The following is a 16,498-nucleotide window of genomic DNA, read 5'->3' on the forward strand; positions in this document are numbered from 1 at the left end:
ATAATCATCATAGAACTGTCATACTCTTTGTGGACAGAGGGAAAAGGACCAATGACATCAGGCCTTAATCATTGAATGGGTGTTGCCTCAGTCAAACCAAGACCTGGTGAAAGACCTTAGCTTAAAAAGGCCAAGGTCTCCCACTGTATCCTGGGCTATCTCCAGTCATCCTGATCTATATCCTGCCACTGGACCCAGATGGCTCCGGAGGAAAAAGTGAAGCTGGTGACTTTGCACAGGCCTCCTTCACTTAAATCCAATTCACTTGCACTCCATGGCATCACCTCCCTGTTGTCATGGTCCTCTGAGAACAAAAGATAAACAATAACATAGAAAAATTACCCAGTGGCTTTCCAAGATTTTCTGGCATTCCTTCTCTTCTAAACTCTCCATTTAAAAAAATGCTTCAATGACCCATGTAACAAATCTCTATCATCAAGCAAAATGAATTTTCACATTGGCTCTATTTGAAATGTCTTATTCTGCCTTTTGAGTGGGGACGGGGGGTGGGGAGAAGGGAATGAGGAGTGCAGTCTTCCCAGGTTTCCAGAAAATATCCTTCTATCTCTAAAAGGATATGTAGCTGTGATTTTATATAGCTACTTTTCCTTTCAGCTAGCCGTCTCAAGGATGGGAATAGAGGGGATTATTGGTTAGTGGTTCAATGGGGCAATTCCGCTCCTGGCTGTCACAACCATGACTCAGCTGTATTCTTACTCTGGGGTCCTCTCACCCTCTGCCAAGCCTTCTTCTCACATAGGTGAGTTTCTTTGGGGGCCTCCATTCTGGGGACAGGCATAGGCCAGCCATGCTTCATTCCTCTTCTGGCTGTGCTGCTGACTTTTAGGACTTCCCCATCATGTCCTCTCTGGGTACCTTCTCCCCTCCCCGCTTTTCAGCTGTCTTTTATGAATTTTCTTCTCCTTTCAGAATGTAAGCTCCTGGAGGGAAGACACTCTCTTTCTTTTTGCTTGTATCTGTAACCAGGGTGCCTGGCACAGTGTCTGGCACACAGTAAGCACTTAATAAATGCTTGTTGCCTGCCTGCCTGGGGTGCTTTACGGATGACTGATTCTAAATAACACTTACCTAGTAATTAAAAACTACAGTCAAACTGCCCAAAATATTGAGGTTTTGACACTAAAGAAATAGTCATGTTTTAGTTTTTCAAAGTACACCAGAGGACAAAATTGATAAGTATTGTTTTCCAGTTTGGATGAATTAATGACCATTGACAGTTTGAGCTTCCTGTCAAAACACTATTCAAGGGCTAAATGGAATTTAGATAACTGAAATAGCATCACATACAGATGGTAATTATGCCAGTAGAAAACCACTTGCCCTCCAAAGAAGAAATACTAGATGAGGAACCAACAGGACAAAGACAGGATCCAAAGCATTTTTTTTCTTGACTAAACAATCCTCTGACTAATTTTCCCCCCAAAAAATGTAGGTTTCAAACCCCTCCTCTTTCTCCAAGCTAATGTTTCAGCTCTCCTCCTTCCCTCTGAATTAATCAATCAATCTGGTCAGGCTGGCTCAAAGGAGCTGCAATCTAAACAGGATGTTTCCTAAAAAGCCTTTCCTTCTTAAAAAAAAAATAATAATAATCCTGGTCACTTAGCTGAGACTCACCAGTGTGGGAAGGAAGCCTGAGTGCTCTGTCGTGGCTGGAGGGATGTTTGGGGAAGAGATCCCTTTGGGAGACATCGAGGCACACAGATGTCACCTAGCCTTAGAGCCTGACGGGGACGTCAGGGAAAATAACCTAGAAGACCACTGAGGCACCAGTAAGCTGGCATCTCCAGCGATGCAGAAAGCAAAGCTAGGGAATTGTAAGGGTTCGGCCCGGAGCTTGAATCCTTGCACTGCTCTTTAGAAAGGGCCGACGGTGTGACTTTGGACAAGTCCCCTGGCTTCTGGTCGCTTACAAATCGCCCTCAGTCAAATGAGGTTGTTGGCTGAAGAAGCGCTAATGTCCCTTTCAGTTTGAAAGCCTGGGGTCTATTTTTTGACCGTGTAACCCATTCTCCATTTGTAAAGTGGAGGAACTAATACTTGTCGATTAAGAAGCAATTATTAAGTGCCTACTATGTGCTGGCGCTAGACTAAGGGCAGGGAACACAAACGTAAACCCAGCCTCCGCCCTCGAGGAGGAGGCAATGTGCCCAGCCCGAGCCAGTGGAGGGGCAGGAGCCTTGGTCACCTAGTAACCGGCAGCCAATGGAAGGCGCCGCACCCCTCGGCCCGGCGTGACGTCACGGGCCAGAGGCCAATAGGAGCGGGGCGCGGGGCCTGGGCGGCCCGGCGCTGGAGGAGGAGGGCGGGTGGTAGGATGGTGCGGAGTTATGGCCTTGCAGGTCCTTAGCGGGAGCGCGGGGGGTGCCGAGAGCTCCCGGGTACCGGGGGCGGCCGCGCTGGGCGGCTTCGTCCTCCTGCTGCTGCTGCTCCTGCTGCTCCTGCTCCGGCCCAAGCGGCCCGCCCGCTTCCCCCCTGGCCCCGCGGGGCTGCCGCTCATCGGCAACATCTTCTCCCTCGCCGCCTCTGCGCAGCTGCCGCACGTCTACATGGAGCAGCAGAGCCACCTGCACGGCCAGGTACCGCCTCCGCGCCGGGGCCCGGCACCGCCGCCAGGCCTGCCGGCTCTTGGTCATACCATCCCGAGAGCAGATCTCGACACTGGAGGCGGGAGATTGCCGATGCCCGAGCTACGCCCCTGCAGGTGTCCCCTTGGCTCTCCTGGCGTCGTTACCCAGTCCTTCCTAGTGTCCACCTGTTGTGGTCATCACCTTCCCCCCCACCTTCGGTCACACCTCTTCCCCCTACTCACCACCCCCTCGCAAATGCCTGGGGTGGTCGGACCTTGGCTGGTCATATTCGGCAGAGGTGCCCTCTGGCCCCGCCTGGACTTTAGAACGTTGTGGCCTCGGCTCATCTGCCCGAAGTTAATTGTTAATCTGACATTTGTGTCTTTCGAGCTGGAAGCAGTGACCGCAGAACATCCAGACCAGGGGGTGCTGAACCCGCGGTGCCCGATCTTTCTTTCCTCCTTTTTTCTTCCTTCCTTCATTTTTCCTTCCTTTTTCTTTCTTTCCCTCCCTTCCTTCCTTTCTTCCTTTTTTCTCATTCTTCTTTCCTCTTTCGTCTTTCCTTCCTTCCTTCCTTCCTCCCTCCCTTCCTCCCTTCCCTCCCTCTCTCCTTCCTTCCTAACAATAATCAGTTACACATAGTATTTATACATTGAAAAAGATGATTCTAAGTAGGAATCTGGTGCATCTAGGTGTCGAAGTGGATGGGGCTAGCTAGGGACCTGGAGCCAGGAAGACCCAGCTCAAATCCAACCTCAGCTACTTACTAGCTCTGTGACCCTGGGCAAGTCACTTGGCCCTTAACTTCCTCATTTGTAAATTGAGCTGGAGAAGGAGATGGAAAACCACTCCAGTATCTCAGCCAAGAAAACTCCAAAAGGTGGCCCATTTTATTGTGTTGTTTTTCAGTTGTGTGCCACTCTTTGGGACCCCGTTTGTAGTAAACACTGTATAAATGTTAGCTGTTGTTATTAAATAAGGGGAGGTCCAGTTGATAGGGCAGTGGGAGAAATATAGAAAGGGAGAGTTCACTTACAGCTGGGAGAGTCAATGAATAACATTTGAAACTTGTAATCGGAAGGAAGGAGTGGATAGAAATAAGGCAAGGAGGAAGGGAGGAAAGGAAGGGGAAGGAATGAAGGGAGGCAGGGAAGGAGGGAGGGAAGAAGAGAGGGAGGAAGAAGGAATGAGAGGGAAGGAGGGAAGAATGGAGGGATTTACTAAGTGTTTCTTTGTGTAAATCATTGGTACTGGGGCCACAGGTAGAAGAGCAAGGTGCTACCTGATCACATTCTAATTGGGGGGGGGGGGGTGCACACAACATAGAATATAGGAAGTTTCAGCTCTGAGTCAGATGCCAAGGTCCAGTGGCCCATGCTGTGCAAGTAAAGCTGACAGTAATGCATCTTCTTTAATGTCCAGTGATAAAGCCAAACCCATTTCTGATGCTGAACCATTTGACAGTGCCAAGGGTTTTGGGGGGCAGGGGCTCAGCACCTGTAGAGGTGACCAGGTGTGGTGACCAGGTCTCTTCTCCTCTATGGTAGCTTCCCTAGATGAAGGATGGAGGCATAGCCAGTGGTTACTGCTGCTCCTGGGGTTCTTGGGTTTAGAGGCCTGTGCTGTTTCCACTGGAGCCTGAAGGGATATTGTAGTTGAAAGAGGTAGTCCAGTGGTTTGAACTGCCTGGCATTTTTGCCACCCCCTATCTGTCAGGGCACCAGGCTGTTTCAGGTAGGCTGTGGGCTTCGCTGTTGGTGGTGATCATTAATCAATCAAAAAGCATTTATTAAGTGACTGAAACAGGGAAGGACTTGAGGCAGGCAGATCCACCAGCAGCCGTTTCAGTAATCCAGGCCTGAAGTACTAATGGCCTACCCCTGAGGTGCAGTGGTGATGGAGGAGGGAAGGGGGCATATTGGAGAGATGCTGCAAAGGTGAGATCGATAGGCCTCGTAAACAGCTTGGATAGAGGGGTGAGAGACACTGAGAGACAGGCAGGGAACCTGAGGGACTGGCAGCAAGGTGCTGCCCTGGAGGGTACTAGGGAAGGAAGGAAACAGGGAGTGTCCAGTGGGAAAGCTGATGAGCTGGGCTTTGGACACATCTCCTGGACATCCAGTTCAAGATGCCTGAAAGGCAGATTGGAGGTCAGCGGGGCCGCTCCGTGGTGGCTTGAGAGAATGACTTGGCCATGTTTTTTTCCTCAAGCAGCAATTTTGTATGAAACCAGAATGAAGGAACTTCCACTTTCAGAAAAGTTTTAGAAAATCCCATTAGAGGATGAGTTGTGGAGTAACTAAGGAAGGCAGTGTGATCTAGTGGAAATTGCCTTGTATTTATTTATTGTCATCAAAGGGCCTGGGTTCAAGCCAGGTTCTGGTACCTGTGTGACCTTTGGGCAAGGGCCTGCTGTTCACTCTCTGGGCCTCAGTTTCAAATTCTGTAAAATCTGGGAGTTCAAATAAATAGATGGTCTCTAAAGTCCTTTATCAGTCTCACATCAAATGTGATGTTATTCACCCTTATTTAAAAGTGAGTGCTTTTAAATACCACATAGTCATTTTCTGTTTCTTTGGGTATTTCTAACCCAGAGACCTGACTGCCACCATAAGCCACCCGTAGAAGAACTCCTTACCTAGCAAATCTGCGTGGGACAGGGAAGTGGTTGCTTTTTCACAGAAGTGGAATGTCCATGGAAGAGGGCGCTGGCCTCTGAGTCCAGGCTCAAGGCTGGGCCTAGTGCTGGGTCCACTGTGGTCCAGGCCCCCAACACCTCACGCCTACACTACTGCAATAGCCACTGGTAGGTCTGCCTGCCTCAAGTGTCTCTCCACTCTAATCCAGTCCTCATTCAGCCACTAAAGGGATTGTCCAAGCGTCAATTTCATATGTTCATAATTGAACATACTTCTGGCACTTCCTACCCTGCAAAGTTATCATGAGGCACACAGGAGATGCGGCAATGCTTTGAAAACTGTAAAAAAGACAAATTTAAAGCATCTCAGAAACCTCGAAGCCACACGAGCAGAGAAGACAGACCAGGGGTGGGGAACCTGCGACCTCAAGGCCACATGTGGCCCTCTAGGTCCTCAAGTGTGGCCCTCTGACTGAATCCAAACTTCACAGAACAAATCTCCTTAATAAAAGGATTTGTTCTGTAAAATTTGGACTCAGTCAAAAGGCTGCACATGTGGCCTCAAGACTGCAGGTTCCCCACCCCAGGATAGGACCTTTGTTCTCACACTATTAGAATGTAAGCATATGACACGACAGTTTAGATACTAATTGATAACAGACATGTTCCGGAATCTAATTAGCCAAGGTTTACCATGTTGATAGCACCAGAGGGTGTGGAGCGTGGGCAGGCTCAGAGGGTGGGCCTGGTCCCTTCTCTTGGAGGAGGAGGCTGTAACACATGAGGATTCCTGCGTTTGGCAGGTAGGATGGCTGCCTTCTCACCACGTCCTACTGCTTATCATCAGATAGCGTGTTAGCAGCCCAAGAAAAGTCCAGTCAGCCAGAGGGCGTCACTTTCTTGATTGTATAGAGTGGAATAAGAAAATAGTATTATCGATGGATTGCAGTTAAAATCATGATCACACACAGCTAAAAGCCACCCTCATAAGTCAAGTGGCGGATAAATGAAAGGCCTTTTAAATACTTATCAAGGATAGTCACCACTATCAATAAAGGTAGCAAGTTTTGCTAGACGGAGCAAGAATGGAACAGGGGAAAGGGAAGTCCTGCGGAGGGGGAGTTGGAGATCCTGGCTTCAGGGGCTGGTCCTGCTACCAACTTTGGTCACCTGTCTCCAAGCCAGTGTCTTCTAAAAAAGGACCTGATGTTTCACCACTTGATGCCTCATGGGACTGTTGTGAAGAAAGTGAACTGAAGCACTGTGTATAAAGGGGAGTTATTATTAAGAGTGGGTGTGAAACCTGTATACTCAGGTACATTAGTAAATAGATAATGAGTAAAAACAATGCTCAGCTCTGTATGGAAAGGAGAAATAAGGGATCTCAGAATTTCTCTTGCCACAGGCCAGAATAACGAGTAAGGCACCTCTCCCTGACAAAGACTGTGCTGGGGGAATGGACTTCTGACATGTTCCAACTCCCTCCACCCCTCTTTTACAGAGGAGAAATTAGACCCAGAGTTTGGCCTGAGTGACTTGTGTGAGGACCCCCCAGTCAGAAGTAGCACCCCAATTTGATGCCACCCACATCTCCTGACTCTTCACCCTGTGCTGTCTCCTTCTGCCCACATGTATCAGGAGGGCAGAGTTTATAATCTCAAAGAAGATCATAAACATGTCTGAAAGGTTCGGAATCGCCGGATAGAAGAAACTCTCAAAGTAGAAGGCAGAAGAATCAAAACATTTATTTAGGCTCCACAGTAACCAACCCATGAACCAGAAGCCCCATTTTGATATGTTGGTCATAATCTTCCAGGCCCAATAGGTACGCCTTGAAAGAGTAACCAGGAGGCTACAGAGAAACATGATTGCGTAAAGCAAAATCATGTTTCCCCCTTGATGGTAATAAGATTACCCACTGGACTGAAGTCTTTGTTCAGCTTCCTCCCGTAGGTCAGCTCTGCTGCTGGCAGCTCCTGCCTCAGCTGTGTCTGTTTCTGAAACTGAAGCTGCAACTGAAACTGACGATGTAACGGTCGTAACTGCCTCTGTAACGGTCGTTGTAACTGTCGCTGGCTCCAACCGGAAAAGGAAAGAGAGAGAGGAAGAGAATCTTCAAGCTGTCCTCTCCCCTCTTATAGGGTCTCTGACATCATCAAGCTCCGCCCTAATGACCAGGGCCGATTGGTTCCTGAGTTGGCTCCTCCCCCTAGGGTAGACCAGGTTCTGGAGCTAACACCTCCCCTCAGCCAGCCCCATGACTCCCCACACAGGAAGCCGTCTGCCTCCCGGCATGCTCCCCGGGCCTCCTGCCCCGGAAGAGCAAGCCACAGTGTCCAGAGGCTCAATGAGGCAAGCTGAGCCATTCAAAGAAAACAAAAGCCATTATGGCTACACCACAGAGTCAGGTACTGTTCCAGGCACAGAGCCAATGAGGAGGCCGCACTTGGTGCGGGCCCAGCAGAGAGGAAGCCTTTGTGGTTCTTCTGAGACTTCACCTATTTCCATCAATATTTGTTGCTTGATTACCAAGGCTTGGAAAGGCAACCAATGTACTTTCAGATAGTAACTTAGATTGTCATAAGGCCTAGGAAAGGATATAGAGATTTCCTTAGTGATCTTTCCCCAGATGACATGTCATTTAAATTCTGCTTTTTGCTTCTTTTCTCTTTCCAAAGATTTTCAGTTTAGATCTCGGAGGTTTGTTCACTGTAGTCCTGAATGGCTATGATGTGGTAAAAGAATGTCTTGTTCATCAAGGTGACATTTTTGCAGACAGACCTGCTCTCCCTTTGTTCAAGAAGCTGACCAAAATGGGAGGTACGTGCATTTTCATCTATTAAGGACTTATTAAAATATCTTAAGCCAATTTCAGGCATCATTCAGTTTGAGAAAACACAATCTATACCATTCGGAACCCAAAATACCCCACACATACATACTTGGACAAATGAGATATTTGTAGAAGTGCTTAGCACAGGGCCTGTGTGGGTGTTTATAAATCCTTTTTTCCTCCCTCTCTCACCTTGGGCACCCTCTCTGAGCTGCAGTTTTGTTGTGTGGGAAATGGAAATAATATTTACACAACCTTCTTAATGGGATTATTGTCAATATGAGAAGACATGATATAGATTTCTTCATGATCCTTAAGAGACATTTAAACCCTAAGTGGGTATTAGAATTGTTATGCATTTTTCATCTTAGACTATCCTAGCTTATTAAAGGAAAACAGATTATTTAATTCAGTTCAACAAACATTTATTAAGCCCCCTTAATATGATGAAAAGACTATGGGCCATGACTTTCAGGAATATTTTCTCTTCTAATAGAGAAAATGACATGTATACAAATAATGTCATACAGACAGTCCAGGAAGTAAAAAGCATTTTAAGAAATTTGATTGGGGAACAATCACTTCAGGGAATCAGAAGAGGCTTCCTGGAGGAAGTGGCACATCAGCTAGGCCTTGAAGAAAAGGAAGGTTTTCCATAAGCAAAGGTGGGAATCCATTGGGGATAGTATCTACAAACATGGAAAGATGGGAGAGGTCAGAATGAAAGTAGAGAATGATTCTAGGCCTGGTTGAGTTTATGAAAGGGTACAGAAAGAGTTAAAGTAGAAGGGTAGATTGGAGCCAGACTGGGGAGTGCCTTAAATACCAGGCCAGTGAATTTTTACTTTATTCATCAGGCAAAAACCACTGTATGTGTGTGAACAAGGAGTGAAGTGATAAAAGCTGGGCTTTGGGAGGTTATATATAGCCAGAGCATAGTTTGAAAGATGATGGATCAGAGAGAACAGGAAGAGCCTTAAGGCAGGTGGGGACAGATGAGGGCTTGGACCCATGGTGGCAGTCAGAAGACGAGAGAACAGACACCTAGTGTGCTGTGCAGGTGGTGTCAACAACCTGTCAACTGATTAATTAATAACTAATTAATTAAAGCTTCAGAGACCTCTTTGACGCTTTCCCAAGCTTTGGGCCTAAGTGATATGAGGCTGATGGGGAAACCTCAGAGCTTGAGGAGCCAGAGGAAGAGATTAGTTTGGAAGAGAAATGATGATTTTAGTCTTCAGTCTACCAAGCTTCCTGTTGGAGGGGATGTCCTATCTCCACCTGGGTCTGGGGATCTAGTTTCAGACATGGTCTGTGTGCATATAGTGGGTAGCTGGAGCTGGGTCAGGATGAGAGGGCAAAGGGGATAACTGGTCCAATCTTGCCCGTAGGTTTGCTCAATGCCACATACGGACGGGGTTGGATTGAACACCGAAGGCTAGCCGTGAACAGCTTCCGCTATTTTGGCTCTGGTCAGAAGTCCTTTGAATCCAAAATTGCTGAAGAAGCCAAGTGCTTCATCGATGCTGTTGACACCTATAAAGGAAAACCCTTTGACCTTAAGCAGTTGATAACAAACGCTGTTTCAAATATCACCAACATGATTATCTTTGGAGAACGCTTTTCCTATGAAGATACAGAATTTCAGCACATGATTGAGATCTTTAGTGAGAACGTGGAGTTGGCCGCCAGCGCTTCCATCTTCTTGTATAATTCTTTCCCCTGGATTGGTGTCTTCCCCTTTGGGAAACACCAACAACTGTTTAAGAATGCAGCTGTGGTCTATGACTTTCTCTCTAGAATTATCGAAAAGGTGACTGCCAATAGGAAACCACACTCGCCTCGGCATTTTGTTGATGCATATTTAGACGAGATGGATAAAGGAAGAAATGACCCAGGCTCCACATACTCTAAGGAAAACCTGATTTTCTCTGTAGGGGAGCTCATCATCGCTGGAACAGAAACCACCACCAATGTACTAAGATGGGCCGTTCTTTTTATGGGCCTTTATCCCAACATTCAAGGTGAGAAATCTGTTTGAACTTTGGGACCATTTTTATAGAGGCAGGAGTGGCAGAGAACTCATCTGCCAAAGAAAGGGAACTTGATTTGGCCTCACACATTTACTACCTACCTGTGTGACCTTGGGTGAGTCATTTAATCTCTGTTTCCTCAACTATCAAATGAGGGAGTTGGAATAGAAGGCCTCTGAGGCCCCTTTCAGCTCTAACCCTTCAATCTATGATCCACATTCTGAGCTGTTTCTCAAAGCATAGACTAGATATGGTCCTAACTGAGGAAGACACACAGTATACTTTTTTCTCCTAAAACACATTTCCCCTTCAGGGTCTGTTACTGTTTTAAAGTTTAACAAAGTTTTACTTGTATGTACCAGACTTTCCTGGGGAAAATGGTTGCCCAGAATAGCACCTGGGAGCACCACTGATTCTAAGGAATACATTTTAACTGTGCTTATTGTCAGCACAACTTTTATAGCTGGAGGTCATCTGTTCCAATATCCCCTTTTAACAGATAGGGAAATAAAAGGAGGAAGACTCTTTCTGGGAGCATCAGCCTGAAATCTATTTAGTTAGAATATTCTCAGCACTGTCCAGTGATAGCTTCAATCTCAGGTTACAAAGGGTTTCATGTTTGAGGTCAAAGTAATGTAAAACTTTATGATTTTAACAATTGCCTAATAACTTGCACCATTTTTCTCTAACAGGACGAGTTCACAAAGAGATTGATTTAATTGTGGGCCCTAACAGGATGCCATCCTTGGAGGACAAATCCCAAATGCCATTTACTGAGGCAGTTTTGCATGAAGTTTTGCGATTCTGTAATGTAGTCCCACTGGGTATTTTCCATGCAACTTCTCAAGATACGGTTGTACGTGGTTATTCTATTCCTCGGGGCACCACAGTCATTACAAATCTTTATTCTGTTCATTTTGACAAAAAGTACTGGAAAGACCCAGAAGTATTTTATCCAGAGCGATTCCTGGACAGTCATGGACAGTTTGTTAAGAGAGAAGCACTGATTCCCTTCTCACTCGGTAAGGTCAGCCTGGGTATGAGAGTCTCTGGGACCCTTAGCTGGTCTGTAGCAAGAAGCTACACTGCTGACCTTCACCATGAAAGAGGCACACCCAGCTGCTTCTTGGGAGAGGGTCTTTGTAAATGGCTGAGAAGCTGGCCAGAGTAATGATAAACTTGATCATTTCTGAAATGTAGTTAAGGTGGTTTTTGGACCAAATATAACTGTACTCCTCCTTCCCTCAGAGTGAATGTAAAGAAAATTTTCTCTCAGTCCTAATGCACTCAAAGAATGGGTGCCAGTCATATTAATAGTAGTAATAGTGTTCTTAGCAATCCATTCTCATCATCACCGTCACTGGCATTTATAGAGCACTTTAAGGTTTGTAAAGCACTTTGCAAACATTATCTCATTTTGTTCTCACAACAATCCTGGGAGATGGGAACTATTATTATCACCCCCATCTTACAGATGTGAAAACTGAGATGAATTAAAGTGACAGGAAGTGCCTAAAGCAGTATTTGAACTCAGATCTTCCTGGCCCCAAAGTCAGCTCTCTATCCATTGTGCTATAGAACAGCCTAAGTAAGAACTGAAAGGACTGTGGAGATCATTAATCAATCAATAAACTTTTGTTAAGTTCCTTCTATATGCCAGACATTGTGCTAAGCCCTGGGGATTCAAAAAGGCAAAAGATAGTTCTTAAGGAGCTTACAATCTAATGGGTGAGACAACACGCAAACACAAACACACTCGCGGGCACACACACACACACACACACACACACACACACACACACACACGGCAAGCTATCTATAGGATAAATAGGAGATAACATTCAGAGGGCACTGGAATTAAAAGGAACTGGGAAGAGCTTCCTGTAAAAAATAGGATTTTAGTTGGGACTTACTTAAAGGAAGCCAGGGAAGTTAACAGACGGTGATTAGAAGGAAGAGCATTCCAGTTAGGGGGAAAAACAGAGAAAATGCCCAGAGCAGAGAGAGGGTGTGTCTTGTTCATGAAACAGTCTAGAGGCCAGTGTCATTGGATTGAAGAGTACAGGGTGAGGAGGAAGGTATAGGGAGACTGGGAAAGTAGGAGGGGACTAGGTTACAGAGGACTTTGAACACCAAAAAGAGCGTTTTGTATTTGGTCCAGATGATAGGGAGCCACTACAGCTTATTGAATAGGGGGTGACATGGCCAGGCCTGGGCCTTAGGAAAATAATCTTGGTGGCTAAATGGATGGACTGGAATGCGGAGAGAGCTGAGGCAGGCAGACCCACTAGCAGCCTATTGCAGTAGTGAGGGTGGAAGGTGAAGAGGGTCTGCATCAGAGTAGGCGCAGTGTAGAGGAGAGAAGGAACAGAGATTCGAGAGATGCTGCAAAAGTGAGATTGACAAGCCTTGGCAACACCTTGGATTGGGAGAGGGTAGAGAAAGTGAGGAGTCCAGGATGACTCCTACACTGGGAGCCTGACGAACTGGGACAATGGTGTTGCCCTCTAGTAATGAGGAAAATAGAAGGGAGGGAGGGTTGGGGGGGGAAATAACAAGTTCAGTTTTAGATAGTGAGTTTAAGTTTATATTGAGTCTACTGGTCATCCAGTTTGAGATGTCTGAAAGGCAGTTGGAGATACAAGACTGGAGGTCAGCAGAGATTGGGGCAGGAAAGGCAGCTTTGAGAATCATCAGCACAGATATGATAATTAAATCCATGGGAGCTGGTGAAATCACATAGTTAAGAAGTATGGAAGGAAAAGAGAAGGGGGCCCAGGACAGAACTCTGAGGGACACCTATGCTTAGAGGGTGTGAGCTGAAGGAGGATCCAGCAAAGGAGACAGAGGAGTGGTCAGATGGGTAGGAAGAGAACCAGGAGAGAGGGGTATCCTGAAAACCTAGAGAGAAGAGTATCAGGGACAAGAGGGTGATTAACAGCGTGAGGTCAAGAAGAATGAGGATTGAGAAAAGATTATTTAACAGGGAAACTGAGTCCCAGAGAGGGTAAGACTTACCCAAGGGCACACAGTAAAGGAGCAGTGCAATCAGACTCCCATCCTATGTTCTCTTCACCATGTCATCTGAACTAGCTTCCTTGCTAGAAAACCACTGAGTGAATGCATAGCCTTATGATCCATTTAAAGGGATTGTCCATGTGGTCCTTGACATGGAAATGGGTTTATCTTTTATCAGCAGAACAAACACAGCCCAGAGGAGATGCCCTGTGATGGAGCAGCTCTGGAGTGTGCTGCCACCACTCAGGGTGATGCTATTGCTGACTCTGTGCTCTGGGCAAGCCGGACTAAGGAGTATCTGCAATCCTGCAGTCAACATTCAGCAGCTCTCAGGACCCCGAGAAGTGAGCCTGAAGGTCTGGCCATGCTATCTGTGCCACTGTTGCCTTTAATAGCTGGACCTGGCACATAGTACGTGCTTAATACATGGTTACTAATTGGGGTCACTGAATTCTTTGTCCCAACACTTCCAGTTGAATGATATGTTAAGGCGGGGTGGATGGGAAAAAGGCATCAATTGTCTGATCTTGGGGAGAAGATTCATTTTTTCCCCTTCTATTTAGGAAGAAGACATTGCCTTGGAGAACAGCTGGCTAGGATGGAAATGTTTTTGTTTTTCACATCATTGCTTCAGCGATTCCACTTGCATTTTCCACCTGAGGTAGTTCCAAATCTCAAACCCAAATTAGGCATGACATTGCAGCCACTGCCGTACCTCCTCTGTGCAGAAAGACGGTAGCCAGAGAACAGCTATCATGAGGACTTGTGTATTTAGACCATGAAGGACTCTGCTCCCTGCTCAGACACTGCAGCCACTGCCAACCTCCTCTAAAGATGGCGGCCAGAGAACAGCTATCGTGAGGACTTGTGTATTTAGACCATGAAGGACTCTGCTCCCTGCTCAGAATTTGAACAACGGTCCCATTATCATAACTTTATTTGAAACTGTTTTCTAAAGTCTAAATTGAGAAATGCAAACGTGAATATGTATGTAGTTTTCTAAATATACATTTGTACCCCCAAACCCACCTTCCTAACTCTGCCCACCTTTTAATCTAGATTCCTGATCTTCTGGGAACATGTATCCAGAGAGGGGACTTATCGCCAGTCTTCTGCCCTCTCTCTTTGAGGGCAGTGTTAGAGAAGGAATAAATAATGGAAAACAGGATTCTGAGGGGCATTTGGTGGGGAGTGGGATTTCATTCCTTCAGCAAATCCTGGCCTTTCTCCTCCTGGCTTCAGGGTCAGGCCCTTGTCCAGATAAGGCTGTTCCTTGTCTCCAAACTGGTAGAGTTTAGTTAACATTAAATAATGATGCTTCTGGTCATGAAGGATTCCCTTGTTCACGCCGGCACCTGTATGCCTAGTGTTCTCATTCATCAGTTGTTTACAACCAAAAACAGTAACATATTATAATGTTTGTGAGAATACTCTACCTTCTGGGGAAAACTAATCAGTACTATTGGTTATTTGGCATCTCAAAGGACACCAGCTGACTTTAAAACTAGCTGTTTTAGTGGCTGTAGACAAAGTTTAACGTGGTCCCAGGGAAGGGGATAAGGAAAAGCCTGTTTCTCCTATCAGAAAGCAAGGGAAAAGTCCATCAGTTTCAGGGGCCAGAAGGGAAGGTCTGCTTTGTGGAACTAGTGGACATTCTCCTTTAAGCAGGGCATGGCTCACAGATTTAGTGTTGGAAGGGACCTTAGAGGTCAGCTGGTTCAACCCTTTCCTTAACAAATACGATAAACCCAGGCACTGAATACAAATCCAGTGCCCTTCCCACACTAGGGAATGGAAGGGAGGCAGAGGCTCTCAGAAACTGAGGAGCACTTTCCTGCCTCTTATCAGCATGTCATTGGAAGGGACAGACTCAGTCCTTCCCCTCAAAAGAACACCTCGAATCTTTATCACTCAAGGGGGAGAGCACAGTGATGGTCCTGCTCAAGTTTCTGGGCCCTACTCTTGTCTTGAGGACCTTTAGCAAAGCCCTTGTCCTTGTTTTACTTCCTCTCAGTGGTTGCAACCCAAAGTGGGACGTATGGAATGGCCTCTGGAACAAACTCCAGAAATCACACTGGTCATAGTCACTGAGTGGAGTTCAAGTGTAAAGCAAAGACTTCTAGTTGACTGCTGAAGCCCAAGTTTGAGAATGCAGAAATATTTGACATTAAGCAGAACAGGGTTCATTCACACAGCTCAGTCCTGGAGCTAAAGACATGGCTGCTCTTCAGGAGGGCTATCCCCATTCAAAACCACTCTTCATAGGAGTGTCTGTGGTCAGGACTACAGCTGGCATAATCAGCAACCAGCAGGCCATGAGGCTACACTTCCCAATCTGATTGACACCAAAATGCTTTTAGTCCAAGCCAATGGTAGATGTCTGTGTTTACATAGAGAAGTAACATCTCTGATTTCACTTTGGAAAATGATGTTAAGATCTGACATGTAAACTTTTAGATATAAGTAAAAGTGTATGATTATACTGTTACAAAATTTATTTGGCCTTGTTGCTTTTATGGTTGGTCAGTCTCTTCAAATCCAAACTGACCGCAATTTTCCCAGTGGCCAGGGCAATTATTAGCTCCCATCACTGGGACCCTGTTTTTTATGGTTTGGTCTCACTGTAGTTTCTGTTGATAGTGACCTCCAGGGTTCCCCTTTGCACTGTAGCTTTTGGGTGGAGATATCAGTAGCTAATCACAAACTTCAGTGTGAGGAAAAAGTGTGTTCCAGCTGCTAAAAAGACATGCAGTTTTAGACTACCTGAATGAGATGTGTCTACTGTCCAAAACGAGAAAGTTCCTCCTCCCTTTGTGCCATCAGCTGGGAGTTCAGGTCATCCTGGAGCTCTGACGTAGCCCAGCAGAAAAGGGGAGATTAGATGAAGACTGAAGAGATGCAGATTCCGATGCTGAATTCAGAAGAGCCCACTTTCTGAAAGCAGAAGGGGCTTGGTCTGGCAGGTGTGAGTCTGCCACAGAAGTGCCTGGCTCTTCATCCACTAGGCAGGGAGTTAGATTAGCTCTCTGATGCAAAGATGGTTCCAAATTATGTTAGTGAGCCTTCATGTGCGTGCATGCGTGCGTGCGTGCGTGCGTGCGTGCGTGTGTGTGTGTGTGTGTGTGTGTGTGTGTGTGTGTAGATATCTACTGAATGAACCAATGAATACATTGAGTAATCTCCATCCCTGGGCAAAGTACAGACTCAACAGCATGGAAAGCTTTACTTTCTAGTGAAGGCCATTTGTTTTAAGTATCTAAGAGACTGAGTTCAATCTGGGGTTCAGGAGAACTGAAGGGAGAAGCAGGGCTCAAGCAGCCATTTGCCCTGGTCTGCCTGGGGTAGTCTAAGTTTTGGAATCTGTTCTGGTTGGGCAGGTGGCAGGTTA

At 46.3% G+C, this 16,498-nt stretch overlaps 1 protein-coding gene across 3 annotated transcripts; it reads left to right on the forward strand.

The window, feature by feature from the left end:
- Positions 1-2,268: 2,268 nt before the first annotated feature.
- Positions 2,269-15,599, forward strand: LOC118854126 (vitamin D 25-hydroxylase). 3 transcript variants are annotated; one of them, XM_036764460.1, is made up of 6 exons: positions 2,329-2,597; positions 7,905-8,046; positions 9,451-10,083; positions 10,785-10,948; positions 13,289-13,521; positions 13,674-15,547. In XM_036764460.1, coding segments are annotated over exons 1-6 (1,422 nt in total). In that variant the 5' UTR covers positions 2,329-2,348; the 3' UTR covers positions 13,675-15,547. The 3 variants fall into 3 exon arrangements, with proteins under 3 accessions (XP_036620354.1, XP_036620355.1, XP_036620356.1); XM_036764459.1 differs by lacking the exon at positions 13,289-13,521 and having other exon boundaries at positions 2,269-2,597; positions 10,785-11,114; positions 13,674-15,599; XM_036764461.1 differs by lacking the exon at positions 13,289-13,521 and having other exon boundaries at positions 13,674-13,853.
- The last annotated feature ends 899 nt before the right edge of the window (positions 15,600-16,498 follow it).

The sequence above is a fragment of the Trichosurus vulpecula genome, chromosome 6, assembly GCF_011100635.1.
Source record: "Trichosurus vulpecula isolate mTriVul1 chromosome 6, mTriVul1.pri, whole genome shotgun sequence".
In the NCBI taxonomy this organism is placed as follows: domain Eukaryota; kingdom Metazoa; phylum Chordata; class Mammalia; order Diprotodontia; family Phalangeridae; genus Trichosurus; species Trichosurus vulpecula.

What these genes read in the sequence shown, in the direction of transcription:
- LOC118854126 (XM_036764459.1), top strand. Translation starts at nt 2,349, where the DNA reads ATGGCCTTGCAGGTCCTTAGCGGGAGCGCGGGGGGTGCCGAGAGCTCC. An exon ending in CCTTTATCCCAACATTCAAG is followed by an intron (nt 10,084 to 10,784) that starts GTGAGAAATCTG and finishes TTTCTCTAACAG; the next exon opens with GACGAGTTCACAAAGAGATT. An exon ending in ACTGATTCCCTTCTCACTCG is followed by an intron (nt 11,115 to 13,673) that starts GTAAGGTCAGCC and finishes CCTTCTATTTAG; the next exon opens with GAAGAAGACATTGCCTTGGA.